Here is a 26,466-nt window from a genome sequence, read left to right as displayed (position 1 = left end):
CTGGAAACTAGGCCTGCCCATCAACCAGTCACACTTACAACATAAAATATAATTAAATTAGTCATACATAAACATAAGATTGTAATTGTTTATTTTGCTATCTAGATTTTTCAAAATGAATTTCAGGACACAAAAATAGGTAATCAATATTCTGAAGGAAATGGCACACATCACAACCCCACTGTCTAATAAAGCTTAGAAATGTTGTTAACATCAGATCAAACATAAAAAAAGTGTTTGCTGTCATCGATTGGTCCAAAAAGGCAAGTGAAACAAATGACTGGGATCTCTCAGAGAGCCTTGGATGACAGGAGCACATAACAACTGTTACTGGTAGAAATGTACCACATAAATGATACTGTTCTTGTGTTCTGTACTCAATAACTATAATAGTATAACTAGTATTACAGAAGAGTGCTTTCTTCGGTACATTTCTACCTACAATAACTGATGGATGACTTTCAACCACCTGAATAGGCCCAGGTGACAGGTGCGGGTCACAGTCAGCCAGGGGCGCGTTCAGCAGGACACAACGCTTTGGAACGTTCAGATGTTTATTCATCATAACATATTTCTTCTATCTGACATGTAGAACAAGGAATCATGTAGACTCTGGTCATGGCATTTCTATCTGCAACGTTCAACAATGTTTAATCTCTCGTGGACAGACTACGTAAACATAAATGGTCCCGTAGATCTGGCATGATAAACGGGATGAGTGAGATAATGAGCAGCATTAGTTCCGGTGCTTTGGACTAATCACGATTTCACAGGTGTTAGCATCTTTCAAATTTTGGAAGGGGAGGAGACATTTGAACCATAGACTTGCCCGTAACTTGCAAAGAGAGAAGGGTGGAGCTCTTCGTTCCAGTTGCGATCTCTTCCCTTAATACATATGGACCCGGAACTTAATCAAGCATCTGACAATTAAGCAAGACGTTAGTTCTGGGTTAACCGAGATTAGACAACGTTTGACAACTGAATGTGGCCCAGGTGAGAGATGGTGAGTGGGGGTGAGTGACAGACTCTCTAGCTCCCCCGGTAGGTAGTGTAGGAGAAGCGGCTGCAGAGCAGAGGAATATGGAACTTCTGACTGTGGTCCGTTATGGTGAAGACTATCTGCAGATAAACACAGACCACCAATGTGTTAGTAACCACTCAGCCAACCAATAGAAGCTACCGAAACATTTAGCGTTCAGTTAGAGATCGCATAGTTGACAAGGAAATAAACAGAAGCTGATTCTGTAGATATAAAGAAACATTTATGACTAACTTCATATGTCCAACAGTCATACATTTAAATGCACCCACTATTTATGATAAAAGCATTGAAGACTGTCTTCAACTAACCTCGACGTATGGGTAGAAAGAGGTCTCTCCCAGACTCTCCCAGTATTGGCCCGTCTCAAAGCGCATCTTGTACACCGCTGGAGTGAAAGTTTCGCTGGTGATGAGTCCTGGGCAGCGCCCATCATCATTAGTAGTCCTGAGAAGAAATTATTTAAAATTATATAAAATACTGATTACATTGGACATTGGTTTGATGTGATCCTGAAATAAGCCTTGGCTAATTAACATTACTACCGGTATATATTCATATTTGATCATATTATGCAGCCCTACTGAAAGAGGCTGTAGAGGTGAATCTGAAATTGATAAAATAAATACTAAATGTGTATTTGTCTACTATATTGATTATTATGGAGCTGCTAAGAAATTATTGTGTTAATTTCCTTTCTATGTCTGTTAACTGGTGCTGCAGCACTCTCTGTGATGAGGTTACCCTGTGGTGAGAAGGTTCCAGAGTGAAGTGGAGGGATCCATGCGATGCAGGCTGAGGGCCATGCGGGCTCCAGGGACGCCCATCCCGGTGTTCAGGACGTGAGTGGTCAGTGGGCTGTATGGAGCTGCCATCTCTGCACACTACAGCGCATACACCGAGAGCATAGTGAGTAAACATTATGGACATATGGCTACTGTAATTTTGCACACTATATACAGAAAGCTGTAGGTTAACTGTAGCCTATAAATGATTTATTATTTGGGTTAAAATAGAAGGTAGGCCTAGCTGAACCCTTAATATCTATGAGCTGAACTAACCCAACATTTGTTATATTTTCCCATCTTTTACTTTCGCTTTATTACTTTATTGAATTTCATAACAATCCTGCAGACAAACGAAGTCACACGTCAATAATTTCGGTTTATAATATTGTAATACAAAAAACACTATTTCTGAAAATCAAAAGCAATATATTAGCCTACCGTGTATTCACCCAAAAGATGATCCTTTATGTGCTGTAATCTGCTGGTACTCATGCGCGCTGATTTCAAAGTCGTCCCGAACCAGTTTCCCCCTCTAGTGAAAAGTATGGCATTTACGGTGAATTAACTGTAACAGATTTTAAGCACAAGTTCCAAACTCACGAGGTTATTCATATGACTAGGGCTGCTCTGTTTGCTGTTGCAACTTACATATCTCGTTGGGAGGAACATCAGCATTTGTTAATGGTTAAGAGTATGCAAACATCCCAGTCACAATTGTCCTTTTAACGTTTTTGGAAACAGGCTTGGGTCAATGTGCGTTATAGCACACTAGATAAGTCCTTAATAATGATAATAGTGAGGATTGTAGGCCTAAATGTCATTATTAGCATAATTGTGTAGCCTAATATCGGTTCAGTCAGGGTGAATAACATAGCTTAAAAACATCCCAACACTGCTCTATGAGTTGCTTTATTTTCCTTTCAATCCAGTTTAGAAGCTAGTTATATATAATGTACAGTACATTCAGAAGAATTCAGATCCCTTGACTTTTTCCACATTTTGTTAGGCCTTATTCTAAAATTGATTACATAGATTTTCCCCCTCATCAATCAACACACAATACCCTATAATGACAAAGCAAAAACAGTTTTTGTTAGAAATTTTAGCAAAAATAAATAAAAACGAAAAAAATTAATTTGCATAACTATTCAGACCCTTTACTCTGTACTTTGTTGAAGCACCTTTGGCAGTGATTAGAGCCTCGAGTCTTCTTGGGTATGACACTACAAGCTTTGACACTACAAACATTTGTTTTTGCTTTGTCGTTATGGGGTATTGCGTGTAGATTGATGAGTAACATTTTTTATTTAATACATTTTTGAATAAGGCTGTAACGTAACAAAATGTGGAAAAAGTCCAGGGGTCTGAAAACTTTCCAAATGTACTGTATGTAAACTTTGTTGAAACTCCACTGTCTGTATTCTGTCTCTAAATGTTGTCTATCACTAGCAGCTGCAGCACCATATCATCAAGTAAAATTCGGAGTATGTGTAAATGTACTTGGCGAATAAAGGTGATTCTGAGAGATAAAAAGCATCTTGCTTTCCCCATCCTCTCTGTAACACTCACATACTGTATACACACAGTTTACACACATTCCGCTGTGTCTGATGTTGAGCTTTACAATGTTTGTTGTTCAGTCAGCATTAGTTACACACATTACAGCATTGCCTTTTATCCTGTTTCCCTTTATTACACACACAGACACGGGAACCAAACAACTGATTCCTATTTTCCCTAACACCAAACCCTAAACTTAAACCTGACTCCTAACCCTAATTGTAACCCTAACCCCTAAACCTAACCCCTATGTCTAAAATAACCAATTTTCTTGCGGGGACTGGCGAAATGTCCCCACTTGTCCAAATTTTCCTTCTCGTCCCCACAAGGATAGTAAAACCAAACGCACGCACGCACGCACGCACGCACACGCACACGCACGCACGCACGCACGCACGCACGCACACACACACACACACACACACACACACACACACACACACACACACACACACACACACACACACACACACAATGATAAAGAAAACACTCCCAGAGGTGTTTTTAATCAATATGAAAATACCTTTACTACTGTGACAGTGTGAGTAGTGTTTCCACTTGGCTTCTTCATGAATGCAAACAGAACTAACAAAACATCTAACACCACTGGAATTATAATAAAACAATTATCATTGTTGTTTTCTTCTCGCTTTAAAAAACATGAACAAATAAAAAACCCTAAAACAAAATGCTGGATTAAAATCGTACAACTGACCAAATACAGTAAAGTTTTACAGTAATACACAATATTACACATGGACCGGGCCGGGGCCACTCCTCAGCTTATAGCGCCAGGTACATAGAGGAAGAGATGGGCTACTGTTTCCTCATACCTTATAGAGGCAGGTAGTAATACAGCAGAGAGATAACATTACACAGACATAACCGGGGGGATTTTAACTGATGGACAAGTATAAACTGATGAACTCATGCTCTGGTACTGATATGATATACAGAAAACAAAATAACTTAAGTCACTGAAAAACTATGATTGTGACATCTATAGTATGCTCATTTAAAAAAAAACTCAGTCTCTCAATATGCAGGTCAAATTTATACGGACTGGTAATCAGAATGTTTTTCAGGAAAATATGAAGACGTGCTAAAAAGAGCATAAGAAAATTATAAATATGGAAATTATTTCACCTTCCTGTTCTGGTTAATAATTACACTCTACAGATAAAATGTGTTTTGTTTGTTTGTGTGTGTGTGTGTGTGTGTGTGTGTGTGTGTGTGTGTGTGTGTGTGTGTGTGTGTGTGTGTGTGTGTGTGTGTGTGTGTGTGTGTGTGTGTGTGTGTGTGTGTGTGTGTGGTGAGCTGATCTCAGTGGGGAATATCCGAGGGAGATACATGGAGTTGATTTCTGATAAACTGTAATTACAGTGTGTGTGTGTGTGCTGTTCACACATACAACATCTGCCCTTACCAGACAGAGAGAGGAGGAATAGATGATTTAGAACCTAAAGAGGCTAACGAATATAATGGCAGGATTTATTAACTCTGAACACAAAGTGATGTGCGTAGTAGTGTGTCTGCGTGTATTTCCGTTTGATGTATATGTGGATGTAGAATACAATGTAACTGGTTGGTTAGACAGGAGTGGAGCCTCTGAATCAGTTGTTGGCATGGTAACTTCTTGACAAGACAGATGTTCTCTTCCTCTATGTCTGGCGCTCCTCCGTTTCTTCTCTGTTTCCATCCTCACATCTCGTCCTCAGGGTCAGAGCTGTGGTTATTCATCTGTAACACACACACACTCAATCAGCAACAGTGTGTCAAAACACCGAAGAGTGTTTTTGTTCAGGTAAGGCCCTCCTCTCCAGGGTGATTATACACAGTGATGAGGAAGGTCTGGAGGATAATAGTCTTCTATATAAACACCCACTCATCTGTCAGGGTAAGAGCTTCCTGTCCTGCTTTCATTTGTCCTATTTTCAATCTCTCTTTCTTTCTCTCTCTTGCTTTTACTCTCAGATTTTCTTTGTGTGTTTGAGTTGAATGTCAGTTATGATTGTGAACTGTGTGTGGGTGAGATGAACCCAGAATGAGATCTTCAAGTGGCATGCTATTGATTTGTTTATATTACTCAAAATGGCTATGGATTTGATGCTCTTGCCAGTGTTCTCTTTGTGTGTATTTGTGTATGTGTGTGTCTGTGTTTGTGTGTGTGTGTGTGTTTCTGTGTGTGTATGTGTGTGGAGATAAGCACTATTTCTGTTGCATGGCAAATCACTCTGACAGCTGCTAAATCACAGCCAACCATAGGACATGCTTAGGCCCTCATGTCGCTCTGAGACAAGGAGAAAGAACTCCCACTCACATTCAGAGATTCTCCACACACACACAGACATCAAGCCAGTTACCGTGTGATCATCGTCGCTGGCCTCCCCCAGTTCGGGGCTCTCTCTCTGGATGCAGCGGCGTGGGGGGGACAGTGGGGAGGGGGAGCGCTCACCGCTGCTGGCGGAGGGGGAGTACGGTGACCCGGCCAGGCTGCCCTCCCTCACGGGAGACCCTAAAAAACACGGAGAGAGAGGGAGTGAATAGGAGTGAACATTCACTTAGTTCCCTCTATAGGGCAGATCAGTGTTGGTGTGCCTGTGCTCACTTTCAATCTAAACCATTGATGGTCAACTGCAATGCATGATTTGACAGACGAGAGGAGAGAAAAAGAATGACAGGATGAGGGAGAGATGTGGCGATAGAGAGAGAAATAGGAGAGGGAGACAGAAAGTAGAGATGAGGTACAGTAGTGAAGGAGGATCGTAATTTACGTTGGAATAAATAAATATGGAGATCAGTCAACCACCCAAAGGCATTGTGTACAGATAAGAGATAGAAAGGATGAGATGACACACACATTTCTTTTTTTATTTGTCGGTACGGTATGTGTGTCGTAGAAAGGAGAAAGATGCAGTTGTCCATGTGGCCACATGAGGGCAGCAGCAGCTTCAACACTTCCCTGAAGGGCTTTGTATTTATTCTCCTATAAGCCTTCTTTCGCCATCTCTGTATCTCACTGTCATTCTTCTTCGCTGATTCGTAAGAACTGGACAGGTGAAAGCACACACTGTGGCTTCCCATATCATGCTTTACTGCTGTTTTACCTGTCCACTCCTCTGTCTCTCTCTCTGATTGGTTGTCTCACCTGTGTGGTCCTGCCTCTGTGTGTCCATCCTGTCCAGGTTGTCGAGCAGCCCGTCAATCTGTGTCTTTATCAGAGTCAGCTCCCTCTTAATGACCTGCAGCTCCTCCATCCGCACTATAAGAAGGGAGAGGTTGAGGGAGGGAGAGGGAGAGGGACGAGAGATATAGAGAATGAGAGAGGGGGAGAGAAGGAAGAAAAGGATCCAAGGCAAGTTTCTGTGAGTGTGTTGGTAATAAGGACTATCAAGGTGATGAGGGTGGGTATTAGAACAGCATATACACTGCCTATTGGTTCTGCTCTGTTGATTTGGGCTAATAATGCGACCTGATTGGCTAGGATCCATTAAGGAAAGAGGCTGCTATAGAAGTGTTGTAATGAGAGAACCATCTTGAGTGTAGTGTGTGACTGTGTGTGTGTGTGACTGTGTGTGTGTGTGACTGTGTGTGTGTGTGTGTGTGTGACTGTGTGTGTATTACTCACACTTGGCCCTGTTGGAGCTGGTGGAGTGGGCTCTGGAGCTCTTGGAGGGGGGCCTGTCTCGGCTGCGTCTGTGCCCAGAGGAAGTGGAGGAGGAGCGGGGTCGTTTGGCCAGGCTAGGTCCCTGGGACAGGGGAGGTAGGGAAGCTGGCACGCGCTGGTAGTCATACATCCTGAAGAGGGAAACATCCACACACACTGTCATCCAACTACTAGTACTTTGTGTAGTATCGTCAGTGAGACTAGATGTGTATGTGTACGCATGTCAGAGAAGTACAGGGACAGGATGTTTGTGAGTGAGTGTGTGAGCAAGCAAGCATGTGTGTGTGTTTGCGTGTATGGACAGTGATGTCTATCACCTGGTTGGATGGACGTGTGCGTGTGTGTATTTGTGAATGTATGTCTCCTGAAGGACACAGAGGGAGAGGGTTGACAGGATGGTGTAATACGATCTGACAAGCAGAGGGAGTATACACACACATACAGAATGTGTACACAAGTGAGAAAATAATAAGAAATAGTATCTGATAAGGTGAGGCAGAGGATATCCCAGATAGGGAATGAGGAAATGAAGTTGAGCAAGTTGAAGACCACTGGTACTCCTCACACAACCATTATAGTATTACCCTACAGGTTGAAGACCCCTGGTACTCCTCACACAACCATTATAGTATTACACTACAGGTTGAAGACCCCTGGTACTCCTCACACAACCATTATAGTATTACCCTACAGGTTGAAGACCCCTGGTACTCCTCACACAACCATTATAGTATTACTCTACAGGTTGAAGACCCCTGGTACTCCTCACACAACCATTATAGTATTACTCTACAGGTTGAAGACCCCTGGTACTCCTCACACAACCATTATAGTATTACCCTACAGGTTGAAGACCCCTGGTACTCCTCACACAACCATTATAGTATTACCCTACAGGTTGAAGACCACTGGTACTCCTCACACAACCATTATAGTATTACCCTACAGGTTGAAGACCACTGGTACTCCTCACACAACCATTATAGTATTACCCTACAGGTTGAAGACCCCTGGTACTCCTCACACAACCATTATAGTATTACCCTACAGGTTGAAGACCCCTGGTACTCCTCACACAACCATTATAGTATTACCCTACAGGTTGAAGACCCCTGGTACTCCTCACACAACCATTATAGTATTACCCTACAGGTTGAAGACCACTGGTACTCCTCACACAACCATTATAGTATTACCCTACAGGTTGAAGACCACTGGTACTCCTCACACAACCATTATAGTATTACACTACAGGTTGAAGACCCCTGGTACTCCTCACACAACCATTATAGTATTACCCTACAGGTTGAAGACCCCTGGTACTCCTCACACAACCATTATAGTATTACCCTACAGGTTGAAGACCCCTGGTACTCCTCACACAACCATTATAGTATTACACTACAGGTTGAAGACCCCTGGTACTCCTCACACAACCATTATAGTATTACCCTACAGGTTGAAGACCACTGGTACTCCTCACACAACCATTATAGTATTACCCTACAGGTTGAAGAACCCTGGTACTCCTCACACAACCATTATAGTATTACCCTACAGGTTGAAGACCCCTGGTACTCCTCACACAACCATTATAGTATTACCCTACAGGTTGAAGAACCCTGGTACTCCTCACACAACCATTATAGTATTACCCTACAGGTTGAAGAACCCTGGTACTCCTCACACAACCATTATAGTATTACCCTACAGGTTGAAGACCACTGGTACTCCTCACACAACCATTATAGTATTACCCTACAGGTTGAAGACCCCTGGTACTCCTCACACAACCATTATAGTATTACACTACAGGTTGAAGACCCCTGGTACTCCTCACACAACCATTATAGTATTACCCTACAGGTTGAAGACCCCTGGTACTCCTCACACAACCATTATAGTATTACCCTACACGAAAACAGTGCCACTGGATTTGGAAGTCTCACCACATCATGTGACAAAACACAAACAAAATACAAGTGACTAATGAGTGTAATGACTACTAATGACTGAACATACTGAAGGAGAGGAGAGGTATGGAGGGATGGAAGGAGAGGAGAGGTATGGAGGGATGGAAGGAGAGGAGAGGAGAGGTATGGAGGGATGGAAGGAGAGGAGAGGTATGGAGGGATTCAAGGAGAGGAGAGGTATGGAGGGATGGAAGGAGAGGAGAGGTATGGAGGGATGGAAGGAGAGGAGAGGTATGGAGGGATGGAAGGAGAGGAGAGGTATGGAGGGATGGAAGGAGAGGAGAGGCACGGAGGGATTCAAGGAGAGGAGAGGTATGGAGGGATGGAAGGAGAGGAGAGGTATGGAGGGATGGAAGGAGAGGAGAGGTATGGAGGGATTGAAGGAGAGGAGAGGTATGAAGGGATTGAAGGAGAGGAGAGGTATGGAGGGATTGAAGGAGAGGATAGGAGAGGTATGAAGGGATTCAAGGAGAGGAGAGGTATGGAGGGATTCAAGGAGAGGAGATGTATGGAGGGATTCAAGGAGAGGAGAGGTATGGAGGGATTCAAGGAGAGGAGAGGTATGGAGGGATTCAAGGAGAGGAGATGTATGGAGGGATTCAAGGAGAGGAGAGGTATGGAGGGATTCAAGGAGAGGAGAGGTATGGAGGGATGGAAGGAGAGGAGAGGTATGGAGGGATGGAAGGAGAGGAGAGGTATGGAGGGATGGAAGGAGAGGAGAGGTATGGAGGGATGGAAGGAGAGGAGAGGTATGGAGGGATGGAAGGAGAGGAGAGGTATGGAGGGATTGAAGGAGAGGAGAGGTATGGAGGGATGGAAGGAGAGGGGAGGTATGGAGGGATTGAAGGAGAGGAGAGGTATGGAGGGATGGAAGGAGAGGAGAGGTATGGAGGGATTCAAGGAGAGGAGAGGTATGGAGGGATGGAAGGAGAGGAGAGGTATGGAGGGATTCAAGGAGAGGAGAGGCACGGAGGGATTCAAGGAGAAAATGGGAAAGGAGATGAGATGAGGAGGAGGGGAGAGATCTACTATGTGACAGAAGTTAGATTTGGATCAGTCTCCACTGTCAGTCCCCCCCTCTCCTCCCTCGTTCCCCCATCGCCTAGCTCCGTATCCCTATCTACAGCTAAATCTAATTGGTTCTGTCAGGGCCAATCAAAAGCTCTCTGGCAGCGCAGCGGAGCAGGTGACAGGAGAGAGTGTATCACACACTCGCTTTATAGCAGTTACAGAAACATGGGAGAGTGTATATTATGTGTGTGTGTGTGTGTGTGTGTGTGTGTGTGTGTGTGTGTGTGTGTGTGTGTGTGTGTGTGTGTGTGTGTGTGTGTGTGTGTGTGTGTGTGTGTGTGTGTGTGTGTGTGTGTGTGTGTGTGTGTGTGGGGAGATGCCAGAGGCTGTGACAGAGAGAGGTGGCGTTTTAATCATGTTGATTAAGACAGTCATTGATCTCCACCCCCACTACCTCCCTGGAGAGACCTGACCACTCACTGGTCATCCATCATCAGCCAGGGGGAAGGACACATGTCAACCTACTGGTAAAGGCTAAAAACTAACCAATAAGACCCCCGAAAAGGGTCACAGGAGCACAGTCAGCCAATCAGATTCCTCCGAGGGGTCAGAGCTAGGCAATCACACACAACACACACTTTACAGGAGTCAGCACTCCAGTCAGATAACAATCATAGGCTGTAAGTCAATTTCGTCTCAGCTTGACTGGGACCTATGTTAACCTGTAGGCCCTATAACCACAGCTTTAATGAAAGTCTTCCACTCTGAAATGAAGTACAGGACTGCCTACCTGGCTCCAGTCTACAGTATTTAAGGGCTGGCTTTCATCCTAACCTCTTAATAAGCTCTGCCACCTAATTCAATCCTGCAAGACTGACTGAGTCAGACTGAGTCACATTCCAACCTGAATGCCTTTCATATGGTATCTGCTTATAGCATCAGAGAGCAATTAGGGCTGAGAGCCAGACAGACAGAGACCTGGGCACTGGCTCCAGCTCTTAAAAACTGAGAGAGAGGAGGGAGGAGGAGGGGGAAAAGGAGGTTTGGAGAAAAAAAAAGTAAGAAAGAAAGCAAGAGAGAGAGAGAGAGAAGGACACATCACCCTCCATACACACCAAGAAGATCCTGCACCACCAAAACCCACCCCAGGAACCATAGCCCTGTTCTCCTGTACCCTGAGTGTAGCCTACAGCAGAGCAGGGCTCAGAGACTCATGTACAGATTGGTTAGTGTTTATTTACATGTCCTAAGTAAGCCTGAGTGGCCTTTACATAGGCAGGGCTGTGTGGAGATAGCCACCCTCTCTGCAGTAAGGCTCCAGGCAGACTGCTGAGGAGAGAGAAACACACTTTAATCCAGCTGCAAACAGGATGCCAGTCAGGAAGCCTTGAGGTGTGATGTCAGTTTGGGTTCAGTGATTGAGCTGTAAGTCGCTGAGAGAGACAATACTTTAGCGTTCAGTTGAGGAACGTGTGTTACCTCTTTACTGAAATCGATCTCACACTTCAGTTCCCCTGTCTCAGGAGAATGTATTACCAGTATATAACCAGATACAGCCACCTCACTGTGCATGAAGTATATCAACCGGCCACCAATGTAGTGAGAGGGCTGCGACCGTTGCCTTTGAGCCGAGACGCTGTGAGACTAAAGACTTATGGGAGTTTAAAGTCCTTTAGTGGAGTTTGCAGAAGGAGATAGACAGTGTGATGCTACAACGACTTTGAAGTGTAGTTTCAGAGAATAGGAGCTTGTGAAACAGACAATGAGAGACTGGATGTGTGAGGATTAGAGAAAACAGAGCGAGAGTGTGTTTAAGTGTTTGTGTAAGTGTGTGTGCGTGTGCGTGTGTTTGTGTGTGGATTAGAAGAGATATTATAAGAGAGGCTTTGTCTCTGCTAGAGCTGTTATCGGTGTGTGTAGAGGCAGACATTTTCTCATATGCACACAAACAGATGCAGACTCACACGCACACACACACACTAACACACACAAGCTGTCGATGGAGCTAGCCAGCCACATAGGGCAAAATCATGTACCGTGTTTGAAGCAAATTGAAAATCAGTGGTGAGGGTTTTTTCCTTTGTGAAGACAGAAAAATGCAGAGCGCGGCAAAACAACAAAATGCTAAGAAAAGATGACAGTGTCAACTCACAGCTACAGTACTGTGTGTGTGTGTGTGTGTGTGTGTGTGTGTGTGTGTGTGTGTGTGTGTGTGTGTGTGTGTGTGTGTGTGTGTGTGTGTGTGTGTGTGTGTGTGAACATGTTTAACTAGAAGTCCCCACAAGAATAGTAAACAAACAAATATTTGACCAACTGGGGACATTTTGTTCGTCCCCATGAGGTCAAATGCTAATTCTAGGGGGTTTAGGGTTAAGGTTAGAATTTGAGTTAGGGTTATTACGTTAAGGATTAGGGTTAGGAGCTATGGTTAGTTTTAGGGTCAGGAGCTAAGGTTTAGGGTTAGGATTAAGGTAAGGTTTTTGGGTTAAGGTTAGGGTTAGGGTAAGAGTACGGGTTAGGGTTATGGTTAGGTTTAGAGATAGGGGTTAGGGAAAATAGGATTTTGAATGGGACTGAATTGTGTGTCCCCACAAGGTTAGCTGTACAATACTGTGTGTGTGTGTGTGTGTGTGTGTGTGTGTGTGTGTGTGTGTGTGTGTGTGTGTGTGTGTGTGTGTGTGTGTGTGTGTGTGTGTGTGTGTGTGTGTGTGTGTGTGAGAGAGAGAGAGAGATAGAGAAAGGGAGGTGGAGGTGTAATCTCTATGTTGGACAGCCTGTTTCTCTAACCATCATCCTTATACTCTCTTATTTTCTTTCTGCATGTTTGTTTAAACTGAAGATAGAAATACAAACACAGAGGACGTCCCCAACTCTTCTGTGCATGCCTACATCTACAGCATCTGAGTACCTCACACAGAGGACAACAAGGTTGTTCAGAGTGTGTTTGTGTGTGTGTGTGTGTGTGTGTGAGAGAGAGAGCACTCTTTATTCAGATGTGCTGAGTGCTGTGTTTATGAATGAGCCATGTCACCTTCAGTGTGCCTGAGGGAGGTGGAGAGCTCCCACAGCAATTACCTGAGTGACTGACCTGGGTGACGAACCAGACAGAACCGGACTCAACTGGACTTGGCATAACTGAGTCAGACTGAACAGGACTGGCCTGGGTTAAGCCATGCGGAACTGGACTAAACCGGACTGATATGGACAGAATCCGACGGGATCAGAGATCATTAGACTGAAAGGCATTGAGCAAGACTGGAGTGGAGTGAACGGGATTGAACTGTGAACTGGGTAGGGCCGCACTAAACTTAAATTAATTGTGTTGAACCGGACTGACTGTCAAATTCTGGCTTGGAATCTGAACTGAGGTCATGATCTCTTGGCTGGAGCTGTAGTGAAAACACCCCACAACTCCATGTCAAAACACAGTACCATCTACAGTACTGTACCGCTGGAAAGTCAACTTAATGGCAGTTTTCCAGCCTAGAGTTAATTCTCTATATGCTTCAGTTACTGTAATGTAGCCACCCTGACCCACGGCCGAACATCTGCTGTGAGCCACAGAAAACTAACCTGAGCTTTAATGGAACTTGTAATATAAGCTGCTGCACTTAGAACAGTTTAATCTGACTCATAATTATTAGAGACTCAGCTAGGGTTAGAGTGGCTTACAACCTGACTGGATTCCTTATAGAGGCCACACAGCACATAGCAACTCTCTGTGTGTTGATGTGTGTGTTTTGGGAGTGTTTGTCTTTGTGTGTGTGTCTATGTGTGTGTGTGTGTGTGTGTGTGTGTGTGTGTGTGTGTGTGTGTGTGTGTGTGTGTGTGTGTGTGTGTGTGTGTGTGTGTGTGTGTGCTTGCTTGCACATGATCTGTGTTCGTGCACAGGATGTATGTGTGTGTGTGTGTTTGTCTATGTGTACACTACCATTCAAAGGTTGGGGGTCACTTAGAAATGTCCTTGTTTTTGAAAGAAAAGCAATTTTTTTGTCCATTAAAATAACATCAAATTGATCCGAAATACAGTGTTGACATTGTTAATGTTGTAAATGACTATTGGAGCTGGAAACGGCAGATTTTTTAAAATGGAATATCTACATAGGCGTACAGAGGCCCATTATCAGCAACCATCACTCCTGTGTTCCAATGGCACGTTGTGTTAGCTAATCCAAGTTGATCATTTTAAGAGGTTAATTGATCATTAGAAAACCCTTTTGCAATTATGTTAGCAGAGCTGAAAACTGTGCTGATTAAAGAAGCAATCAAACTGGCCTTCTTTAGACTAGTTGAGTATCTGGAGCATCAGCATTAGTGGGTTCGATTACAGGCTCAAAATGGCCAGAAACAAATAACTTTCTTCTGAAACTCGTCAGTCTATTCTTGTTCTGAGAAATGAAGGCTATTCCATGCGAGAAATTGCCAAGAAACTGAAGATCTCGTACAACGCTGCGTACTACTCCCTTCACAGAACAGGTCAAACTGTTTCTAACCAGAATAGAAAGAGGAGTGGGAGGCCCCGGTGCACAAGTGAGCAAGAGGGCAAGTACATTAGAGTGTCTAGTTTGAGAAACAGACGCCTCACAAGTCCTCAACTGGCAGCTTCATTAAATAGTACCAGCAAAACACCAGTCTCAACTTCAACTTGTCCTCTTGCTCAGTTGTGCACCGGGGCCTCCCACTCCTCTTTCTATTCTGGTTAGAAACAGTTTGACCTGTTCTGTGAAGGGAGTAGTACACAGCGTTGTACGAGATCTTCAGTTTCTTGGCACTGTATTTCTGATCAATTTGATGATATTTTAATGGACATTTTTTAAATTTTCTTTCAAAAACAAGGACATTTCTAAGTGACCCCAAACATTTTAACGGTATTGTATGTGTGTGTGTTTGTTCGTTTATATACGTGTGCCTCAAACACCTGCCAGGCCGAGTGGAGCGAAGATTTACCAAGATACGATTAGTGGGCAGTAACAGGCAGCTCTATTAGCAGAGACACATGACTGACAGCTCAGTGACAGACAGGGGGAGGGGGAGGAGGGAGAGGGCCAACAGGAGACAGGGGAGACAAGGAGGGTTAAGTGTGTGTTTTAGACTTTTCCTCTGTCTGACTCTGAACATTCAGGGTTTGTGTGAGAGGGGCTGTGCAGAGCGGGCTGACAGTACCTGTCATAGAGGTCCTCCTGATAGCACTCATAGTCCAGGTCATAGTCAGATCTGCAGAGAGAGAGGAGGGGGGAGGAGAGGGGGATGGAGAGAGAGAGAGAGGAGGGGTGATAGAGAGAGAGGGAGAGAGAGAGGGGGATAGGGAGAGGAGGGTAGGATGGAGAGAGAGAGAGAGAGAGAGAGAGAGAGAGAGAGGAGGGGAGGATAGAGAGAGAGAGGAGGGGGGGTGGAGAGAGTGAGAGAGGAGGGGGGATGGAGAGAGCGAGAGAGGAGGGGGGATGGAGAAAGTGAGAGAGAGACAGTGAGTTGACAGTGGCCTGACACAAAGGCTCACAACTATCTTCACAGCTGACTGACAGAGGTATTACTGACACACACGCACGCACGCACGGCACACGCACAAAGTCATCCATCCTCTGCGAGAGCAGAACGTTAAGACAGGCTGATGAAAAACTGAGAGATCAAACAACATCTATCTATGATACAAGCAGCCTTTCAGATCTGTTCCTTATTAGGTGAGCTAAATATACTGTGCCATCAGAGATATTCCACTCTGTAAGCAGGCTGCTGGAATAGTGTGTACATAGTTAGAGCAGGGCTCTGGCAAGTGGAAGGAATATGCTGTTCATGATTTCTAGCCAGCTGGAAAACGACATTGGAATTGTTGTGCCACATCACCCAAGGTGGAAAATCCATAGAAATTGTCCTGTGTTATGCATCAATGACCACAGGCTGCGCACTCTATGTGTTTCTACATATTCCAGCTCATTTACTGTGAAGTTGGACTGTCAGGTGTGTGTGTTTTGGTGTGTATGCACCCATCTGTGTGTGCCTGTGTGTGTGTGTGTGTGTGTGTGTGTGTGTGTGTGTGTGTGTGTGTGTGTGTGTGTGTGTGTGTGTGTGTGTGTGTGTGTGTGTGTGTGTGTGTGTGTGTGTGTGTGTGTGTGTGTGTGTGTGTGTGTGCATCTCTGTGTGTGTTTGATTAGACTCAAATTGCTCACACCTTTGCCTACAATATATGGGCAGAGTTTGCTGTAGGTTGTAGTTTCTTGATTACCCTATACGGTTTGGTGAGTAGAGAGGACCAGGGCAGAGAGAGGAGTGACACTAAGCCTGATGGTAAGTAGCTCGTACCCTGGTGTGTAGTTAAATAGAGCTCAGCATTTCTCTGTGTGTTTAATCCCTGCCTGACCACTGATACCCCAGCCCTGAAGTCTACACACACACACACACACACACACACACACACACACACACACACACACACACACACACACACACACACACACACACACACACACACACACACACACACACACACACACACATAGACATTATCAGCAAATACCCTCCACTTTTGCTTCTGTAAAACTTTCAACCATAGAGAAGCAGTGCATTTATAGGTGCCTGAAAGGTGACTCATGTACCCATACTAATTCCTATTTATTACACATATATTAATACACTGTATAAATAGAACCATCAGCATGGCCTCTACTGAATCTAATACATGATCACCTCAAAGTGAGTAGCATACAGTACGTGGGCGATACAGATGGTATCAGCAGGGTTCATCAGAGTCTCTCAAACAGATGGATCAAACCAGACACACACACACACACACACACACACACACACACACACACACACACACACACACACACACACACACACACAAACAAAATCACACCCACGTACACACACAGAGGAATGACAGACACATAACACACTCTCATCACGTCCACACTCTCTCTCACACACACACACACACACACACACACACACACACACACACACACACACACACACACACACACACACACACACACACACACACACACACACACAGACAAAATCACACCCACGTACACACACGGAGTAATGTCAGACACATAACACACTCTCATCACATCCACACTCTCTCACACACACACACACACACACACACACACACACACACACACACACACACACACACACACACACACACACACACACACACACACACACACACACACACACACACACTTAAAGCCCCTCTGTCCTATCTGTCTCTGCAGGGGGCTGGTGAGTCTGAGTGCTGTAATCATGCTGTTGACTGGAGGAAAGTGATGTATCAGTAAACATGTCAGGAAGTACAGCAGGAGACTAAACGTAACACTTTTTCACAGCTAAAAACATACAGTACACACAAGCATGAGTGCAGACACACAGACAGATGTGCTGCACACACATACACACACTTTCTCTCTCTCACTCTGTATGTAAATGTGATTCAGAATGTAGCAACCCTGTCTCTGAAGTGTCGAGATAGCTAGCAGTGTTGGTATAAAAGTGTGTGTTTGTGTACCTGAGGTGTGTGTGAATTCCTAATGAATTCTCCTCCAGCTACCCGCAGCCAAACTGTTTCTGGTTTTCTCCCCTCGTCTGAAGACAGTTGGCTTTTCTGAGCTCCAGATTCTGACAACTTCAAATAATCTGCAATAAGTGTCAACATTTACAACTCATCACGCTCTTCCCCAACTGTGTTTTATGATTTAGCTCGAGGTCTGATCAATTTGCAGAAAGCCTTCTGTTATTCTAAATACCGGTAGGCCTTTCATGTGAAATGGAAGACATCAATGTTTCCAGCTATCCCTACACTCTGGTTGAAGGTTTCTTTCCATGTCCAAATGTGTGTGTGGGTCTGCACAGTGCAGGGTTGGCTGTGTGGATTAGGGTTTATGTGCGTTGTACTACTGAACCAAAACAAAACCACTCTACTTAGCCAGTTCCAAGACCCTGACAAAACTGTTCTACTTAGCCACCATTGAAACTGAACTCAAACAGAACCTTTCCACTCAGTCTGCTAATAGGACCCACCTGAACACAACACAACCTCTCAACCTCTACCCGCAGATTCCCTGTACTCAGCAGAACACCATGAGCTAACAGATCTGGCGGCCAACAGAAGTTCTGTGCTCAGGCAGGGAGGAGAGACGGAGTGAGCAATCGGGAGAGAGAACAGCGCCACGGTCCCCGGCACAGATGAGGGGCTCTGTGTTCTAATGGGGAACTCGAGCGGAAGACAGAGAAAATAACAACTATTTGCCAAACTCTCACAGCAGGAAAACTAAGACAGACTGACTCACTCTAACTCTCTCTCTCCCTCTTTTTCCTCTATCATTTTCTCTCCCTGCAGCAATGTTCTAGTTGGTAATCTGTGTCATTTAGCACTGGGAGGAGAGAGAGAGTCAGAACAGAAAACAATTTCCATTTCCTCTTCCATTATCCAAGCCATCTTCTGTTATTAGAGTGGCTAAACTCTTCAACCAAGTCTGAGACACGCAGACAGACATGTCAGGTATTAGTGCCTTCCTGCAGTTTGAAAACATAGGAGACCACATAGTGCATTACAGTATCATCATCCTTTTAGCTGAGCACTACGGAGAGGCATTGTGATTGCAACACCACCTGCCTGGGGAAAAGACAGATTCCCTGCTCCAGAAGGGTCACCATGACATAAAATGACTGCTGTGAGACCATAAATCAGTTGTATTCTCCTAATGGGGTTGCGGGGGAACTTCAATGGGGGTAGCCAATATTGTATATATTTTTGAATGCAATGAATTGAAGGTTATTTGTTGATGTAAAATGTTAAATGTACCAATATTAAGGTTTTAAGGTTTAAGGTTAGATTTGGCGTGGGGTGGGATTTTGGGGGAAAAAATGGGGTCCCCAGAAATTATGGTGGAAAAATGGGGTCCCCGCTGAAAAAGTTTGAATAATACTAGACATAAACAGTATCTATTAGAACCACAGCACATTTCTCGACCATAATGTTGAGCGATTAGTGCTTTTTGAGGTCGGTTCAGTTTTGTATCGATTCTATGAAAAAAAATCAACATTTTTGATTTCGGTTTAAAATTATATATTTTTTTATTAATTGCACTATCGTTATGTGGGTTGAATGCTGTAACAACAGATAATAAAACAAGTCCCATGATGGTAGTGACTGCCAATTACGGCTTATCACTTATTAACCATCATTTATTCCCATTAATTTTATAAAATATTTCAGTTGTGTATATTACATTTGTTTTATTTGATGACTTTATTATTTAATTCCAAGTCATCCTTTCATCTCCATAGAGCTGCTGCCTATGCTGTCTGTCAAAATCACTATTTTGGAGTTTTTCAAAGTAAATAAGGCATACGTTTATGACTGCTGAATACCAGCTATCACTCACTTATATCATGTATTTTCAGAAAGAGATACCTAGCAAAATGTTGGTTAATCGCTCAGCACTACTCATCCAGCAACAACCACCTGGAGTAAACCAATCACACTCTGGATTGTCTCATTAATGACATAATGGTCTCTGGAATGGAAGCTTTGTTGCATTGACAAAGTCCTTTCTGAAAATGATTATTTATTTCATGTGATTAGTGATTCATGTTAAGGTAAAAATGTAAAAAATGTCAACCCTGTTACGTGAACTGAACTCTTGTTTTAATACTGTATGGTGAAACTATTCCTTTTCAAATAATTTAATCAAAAGAAACATTGAACATCTAATAGTCAAATCCTAGTTTAAAAGCAGGTGAGCTGGTTGTACTCTTTTTGGCCATTTTTGGGTGTTTTGTGAAAACTGAGTGGGTCGAGCATAACACGTCAACCCTGTTACCCATACATTGGTCACCGGTCATTCAGGGCAGGTGGGGCTGTTTTGAGCCCCACATATTTAGCAAAAAAAACAAAAAAAAACAGGCTTGCCTGTTTTACATGTGATTTTGGCATTAATACGTGTCACATATTAGTTTGCAAACAATGCAACAACAAAAATATATCATTTAGTTAATAAAGCCGCATACAAACATGGTCTCTTTTTTGTTTTCTTGAGGAAGGCATCTCCAAATGCAGGTGTTTCAGCCTGCCTCAGTGCTTTCTGTGGTGGTGGGGCAAGCCAACAGAAAATACAGAGCGTTGCGCTATGATTGGCTCAGTGTTCTGTCACTCATGGAGACACTACGTCACCGCCAAGTCTAAGGGAAGAGCTCGAAAATTCAAGCCCCTTGGGTGCTGCCATAGAGTTACATTAAAAGCGCCCATCCAAGAAGGCTCAAGGTCATTGGTCACAGATAAAATTACGTCAAATCATGTTATATCTACAGTGGCTTGATTGTACTGATCTTAGCTAGCAGTCATCATCATGAATCAAGTCGACAAACTACTGCCAAATCCTTTTAAATCCTTGTCAATCCTTGTCATATGAAGATAAATAATGAAGAGAAATTATAGATACAACGTATCGGTGCTCATCGGCCATTGGGCATAAACATTACACAACAAGTTGGAAATCGCTAATTCAACAATAAGTGGTTTGGAAGGAATCAGTGGCTAACTGCAAGTATTGCAAAGCAATCATTAGCCTGCTATACAGTGGAATGGCTGTGTGGTCCCAAGTCTAAGATTAAGGGTCTCTTTTCCTCGTTCAACATTGGCCATGCTGTCAATGAAGCATGATTTGTGCCGTGCTCAAAACAACCGCTAACTTGGAACTGCAAAATCTGACTTTAGTGAGTTCAAGACAACTGGGAACTCGGGAAAAACGAACTACAACTGGGAAAATACGTTTTGAACTTTCATCCAACTCGGAATTGAAAATCGGGAACTCAGGCCTCTTTCTAGAGCTATGACCTGAAGATCACTGACATCATCATGATTCACCTTTTTTGTTGTTTTTGAGTTCCCAGTTGTCTTGAAACCACCATAAATCCAGAGAATGCCAGACTTTGATGACAAAGTTTGATGACAAAATTTGCTCACGAAGAACCGCCGCGCCACCTTCCTGTTCAAATGAGCACAGTACAACAAGGTGAGTCCAAAAATGTATTGTATGCTGCTGCATAAATTATGTAATATGCCAGGGAGATATGTATACTATAGCTAAGAAAGTAATACTAAGTGTATGTTGTGTAGTAAGCTGTTAGTAGCCCATGTGCCTCACCCTAATAATTTGGTCTATTTTCAAATATACATTTTTCTTATTGTTCTGACTTGGTGGTGCACATAGCCTATAACCAGATTTTTGAGAAATGTAATCATTAAATATTGTAAGAGCTTTCATTGTTTGCTTATATGCCCCCTTTATTTATCCAATGGTTCTGACTTGGTGTACAGGGAAAGCACTGTAATTTTGGCCCATGTTTTGAATTATATCGCTGTACATTTCAAAAGTGCTGAACAAATAGTTATATTGACTACGTCTGTCCTACCTCACTCATTAATGTCTTAATCGAAATTACAGAATGCCTCTTGTACTCTTGTTGTCCCCTTATGCCATAGCTTGTACATCTCAATTGTCAGTAGAAACCACATTTGTTTAAGCAAGTCAGCCATATTAGCTATGTAGATGAGGCTGAATGAACTGTTTCTTTGCCAGACAAGGCTTTGCTGATAGCCAAGTGTAGCATTGGTATAGTGCAACATATGTATTGTTTAGTGTTGTGTTGTGGCTTTGCTGGCATGCATCCCACATGTTGTTTTTTTGCCCCACCAAGATTTACATGCTAAGTTCGCCACTGTACCCACAGGCTAGACATTTTTTAACAATCTCATTTGTTTTGTGAAGCTTGCATTCAATTGCCCCTGCACACAAGAAGCTTCCCTTCCCCCTGTCGCAAGGGTATTTATAGCTCTATAGAGCTGCTGCCTATGCTGTCTGACAAAATCCCTATTTTAGTAGTTCTTCAAAGTTAATAAGGAATAATGTTATGACTGCTGAATACTATCAACTATCAATCACTTAGATCATGTATTATCAGATAGAGATACCTCGTGAAGCAACTGCTCTCTATCTCTCTCTCTCGAGCACACGTTCTTCTGTCTTCTGTCTCCCACGCATAGATCGGACAAGTAGGCGCGCAAGGGATGGTGGTCATTGTAGTTAATTGCCACGTGTTCTGTGCTAAACTAGTAGAATATTGGCCTGTTGGAAACTACAACTACCTACTACATTACACAGTTCGGGCTTGATCTGATTTATTTCTAGAGAAAATACGCATTGAGCTCAAAATTGAATTCTAATAACTGAACCAACGTTGGTCAATTAATTGTTTAAAAAACAAAAAATAACTGACATTTCTGTTAATCGCTCAGCACTACTCAACCAGCAACACAACCACCTTGATTAAACCAATCAAACACTGGCTCTCTTTAATGACATAATGGTCAGAGAGAGAGAGAGAGAGAGAGAGAGAGAGAGAGAGAGAGAGAGAGAGAGAGAGAGAGAGAGAGAGAGAGAGAGAGAGAGAGAGAGAGAGAGAGAGAGAGCTCCCTCTCCAGCCTCTAGGTAACCAGGCTGCTCGTTATGTCACACACCTGTCACCATCGTTACGCGCATCTGCGCATAATGACACTCACCTGGACTCCATCACCTCCTTGATTACCTGCCTTTTATATGTCACTCCCTCTGTCATGTTGGTGCGCTGTTCGTGTTTCTTGTTGGGTTTGTTTATTTATTAAATGTATTCACGTCCTGAACTTGCTTCCCGACTCTCAGTGTACTGTACATCGTTACAGCTGTGTGTGTGTGTGTGTGTGTGTGTGTGTGTGTGTGTGTGTGTGTGTGTGTGTGTGTGTGTGTGTGTTAAAAGGCAGTGCAGGGACAGCAGGGTCACTAAAGGCTGATTCATTTATTTTCATTATTTCTTGAGTGCCCTGGCAATCCATTAGACATGGCTGGCTACAAATCATCTCCCCTTGCTGGTTGCATAGCATGTGTGTGTGCGTGCAGATGTGGAAGGTGGAGGTGCTGTCTGTGGTTCTGTGGCATTGAGACTTCCCCCTGTTAACACACAGCGTACACTCACACATCCCTACACACACTATATGTTGATATAAACAGGATGCCATGATCACCAGGTCCTCTATACCAGGCGGTGTCAGAGGAAGGCCCTAAAAAATGTCAAAGACTCCAGCGACCCTAGTCATAGACTGTTCTCTCTGCTACAGCACGGCAAGCAGTACCGGAGCGCCAAGTCTAGGTCCAAGAGGATTCTAAACAGCTTCTACCCCCAAGCCATAAGACTCCTGAACATCTAGTCAAATGGCTACCCAGACTATTTGCATTGACCCCTCTCCTCTCCACACCACTGCCACTCTCTGTCATCTATGCATAGTCACTTTAATAACTTTACATGTACATACTACCTCAACTAACCGGTGCCCCCGCACATTGACTCTGTACCGGCACCCCCCTGTATATATTATTTTTTACCGCTGCTCTTTAATTACTTGTTACTTTTATCTCTTATTCTTATCCGTATTTTTTTAAACTGCATTGCTGGTTGGGGGCTCGTAAGTAAGCATTCCACTGTTGTATTCAGCGCATGTGACTAATAACATTTGATTTGATCAATCCCTTTGATCAGAAAACTGGCCTCATGAGTATGTGCTCATTGCTCTTAGGGGATTAGCCTAGGGAGGAACATGTGCCCTCATCTACTCTCTTCACACTAACAGCCAAGTCATCCCATGGCATAAGGACACAACCTTACTTACTCTCACTCCAACTCCCCTAGAATCAAACACTCATAAATATCCTCCCCTCCTCTCATTCTGTCCCAGTAGTTTGTCGTCATCAGTGTAATGGTGTACGTCAAGTGTTCATATTGATCTGTGTTTGACGAGCCCCAGAGAAGAGTGAGCACAGTCCCACATCATCCACAGGATGGATTGCAGCTCACGAACAAATGCACACACGTACGCACGCATGCTTTCTCACTTTCTTCCCCCTTTCCCTCTCCCCCTCCCTTTTCCTCTTATTCTCGCTCTCTGGTTTTCGCTGTGATGGTTAATTGCTCATCTGGCTGGGGAGTGGGGCAATGGGCCAGACAGAGCACATATTTCTGAATCTATTCCAGAGCCACCAAGCCCAATCTGCCCCCTCTGTCCAATCACACGACAGGGGGGAAGGGTCAGAGGGCATTTTGCCCAATCACACGGCAGGGGGGATGGGTCAGAAGCCACAGAAGACTGATTTCAGCGTAATAATTGTTCTGCTGTTCCGGGTCGTTCCATGAAATGAGACCCTTTTGCGTCCCTTTGATATTTTAAGTAGAAATTGTGCCCCAATATTGAATTTTAAAAGCCTGTTATATTAAATTAAGTTTCTTAAATATAACCCACATTGATAATTCAATAAATACGATTTTTTATATGAATAAAGACTTGCTAAAGTGCCAAAATTCAGCATTTTGACATTTCACTCTGTGCACCCTCTGTGACATCTACGAAGATTTGAACTCCCTCTAAGGGGCAATCTGCAGTTGCTTCATCCATTTTGGGACTTCTGGATTAATGAAATGTTCCCATATTGAAGAATATCATTTATAAATGCCTCATGAGCTTAGTGCAACTGTCATACCCCATCAGAACCCAAAATATTACGTTTTTCACTCCAATGTTTGGAAGCACACACTATACAGCCTCAAAACATGGTTAAAACTATAATTTTGATATCATGGATGGTCAGTCCTTACTTCCATAGCTCTGTCTATGAATTTGAGAGTGGTTACATTTCTTCAGCCCTATTCCTCAGATTCTTACTGAAACAGGGGTGGAGAAGAACTCGTAGATATTTTGTTGCTTTGACAAAGTCATTTCTGAAGAGTATTATTTATTTCATGTAATTAGTGATTCATATTAAGGTAAAAAAAATAAGGTCAACCCTGTTGCAGTCACGCCAAACCTTCGCTCCCCCTCCCTGGCGCATGCAGGCGCCAGGCTCCCCAGCATTACGCACTCCTGCCACCATCATTACGCACACCTGCCTTCCCCCGTCATGCACATCAGCAATTATTGGACTCACCTGGACTCAATCACCTGTGTTATTACCTCCCCTATATCTGTCTGTTCCCAAGCTTTGTTCCGTGCTTCAGCATTAATGTTCGTATGTCGTTATGTTACACAGTGCCGATGCTGTCCCTGTCCTGTTTACTGTCTGTGCTATATTAAATGTTGACTCCCTGTACCTGCTTCTCATCTCCAGCGTCGGTCCTTACAGTTGCATGGAATGATTTATTGTTTTAACATGGTGAAACTATTCCTACAAAAAAATCTAAAGAAACATTGAACATCTAATAGTCAAATCCTATTGTAAAATCAGATGAGCTGGTTCTCCTCTTTTTGGCCATTTTCTGGTGTTCTGTGGTGGAAAACTGAGTGGGTCAAGCATAACACGTCAACCCTGTTACCCACAGACAGGCTACAAATGTTTTAATTTCATTTGTATTGTGAACCTTGCATTCAATTGCCCATCCCTGTTGCACACAAGCTTCCATTTATGACTGATTTAAGATTCAATCGTTAACCCTGTTAAGGTCAACCCTGTTACTTTATTTGGCACTTAATAAGCACTTACTATAGTATTATTTATTTAACCTCTTGAGATGGGAAAATGTGTTTTTTATTAAGCTGAATATGTGCTCTTCATGACGGAATGTAAAAATTAAGTAAAATAAAAACAAACATTTCCCCCCACCATGTGACACAAATTTTCCCCCACCAAGTGACACTACCCAAAAGGGACTAATTTCGTAGAACAAGCCTTCCACTGTTTGCTTTCTTCCCATCACCTTCCACCCCTTCCTCCCTCTCTCTTTCAACCTCCTCCTCCCTCCCTCTCTCCTTCCACTTCCTTCCCCCTTTCTCATTCCCACTCTCCCCTCCCTCCCTGGTGTATTAGTTGTGAAGTGCTGTCTCCCTCCCTCTCTTCCTGGAGGCCCTAGTAGGCAGGTATCAGGTGATTTATGTTCTGATAAAGTTCCCACTCCGACCTGAGCCGTGCTGTGCTGGTGTAAATCATATCAGTCTAATGCAGGGGAATGAAACTAGCCTCTTAAACACAGGGGAGGAGCATCAGCCCTGAGTTATGACTGCCAACGGTCAGAGAGTCGTACAATCATGCTCACACTCAACTCTTACAAGAGAACGTCCAGAGAGCCCAGTCCAAGTCTCCAGTCTGACACAGAAAGGAGAGAGTGATAAAGGAATGGAACACTCTGAAGCCTTAACTCAGGTGTGTTTTACTGAGCTTGTTGCGCCTCACTGCTCTCTGCCAGCTCTACACTTCTCTTTGATGTACTGAGCCTTTCCTGCTGGCCGTGCAGGACATTTCCGCTTCTTGCTACTAACGTGGACGTAGTGGAGGTAAGAGACATCAATCTCACTGCTGTGGCTTGTCCAGTGCTGTACGGGCACGCTAGGTTATAGAGTTGGGG

The 26,466-nt window shown here is 43.6% G+C and overlaps 2 protein-coding genes across 4 annotated transcripts in view; both read right to left on the bottom strand.

Annotated features, from left to right (window-relative positions):
* Window positions 1-74: 74 nt before the first annotated feature.
* Window positions 75-2,499, bottom strand: LOC106562276 (5-hydroxyisourate hydrolase). 2 transcript variants are annotated; one of them, XM_014127047.2, is made up of 4 exons: window positions 2,266-2,499; window positions 1,784-1,923; window positions 1,351-1,486; window positions 75-1,119 (listed from the first exon to the last, which is right to left on the bottom strand). In XM_014127047.2, exons 1-4 carry the CDS (start codon window positions 2,317-2,319, stop codon window positions 1,030-1,032), a joined length of 420 nt encoding a protein of 139 aa, XP_013982522.1. In that variant the 5' UTR covers window positions 2,320-2,499; the 3' UTR covers window positions 75-1,029. The 2 variants fall into 2 exon arrangements, with proteins under 2 accessions (XP_013982522.1, XP_045545136.1); XM_045689180.1 differs by having other exon boundaries at window positions 2,277-2,491.
* Window positions 2,500-3,886: 1,387 nt separating this feature from the next.
* The window catches only part of LOC106562277 (RNA-binding Raly-like protein), an 80,251-nt gene continuing 57,671 nt past the window's right edge, over window positions 3,887-26,466 (bottom strand). Inside the window, exons 3-7 of one of the 2 annotated variants that reach the window (XM_045689179.1) lie at window positions 15,202-15,252; window positions 7,016-7,185; window positions 6,536-6,649; window positions 5,751-5,902; window positions 3,887-5,127 (exon numbers count right to left, since the gene is read on the bottom strand). In XM_045689179.1, coding sequence (XP_045545135.1) covers window positions 5,089-5,127; window positions 5,751-5,902; window positions 6,536-6,649; window positions 7,016-7,185; window positions 15,202-15,252 — 526 coding nt within the window. In that variant the 3' untranslated portion in view covers window positions 3,887-5,088. The remainder of the gene's footprint in view (window positions 5,128-5,750; window positions 5,903-6,535; window positions 6,650-7,015; window positions 7,186-15,201; window positions 15,253-26,466) is intronic. The other variant, XM_014127048.2, reaches the window with a different exon arrangement.

This window comes from Salmo salar, chromosome ssa11 (assembly GCF_905237065.1).
Source record: "Salmo salar chromosome ssa11, Ssal_v3.1, whole genome shotgun sequence".
Lineage (NCBI taxonomy): Eukaryota > Metazoa > Chordata > Actinopteri > Salmoniformes > Salmonidae > Salmo > Salmo salar.
The sequence above is the reverse complement of the archived record's forward strand: the minus strand, read 5'-3'. Positions and strand labels throughout refer to the sequence as shown.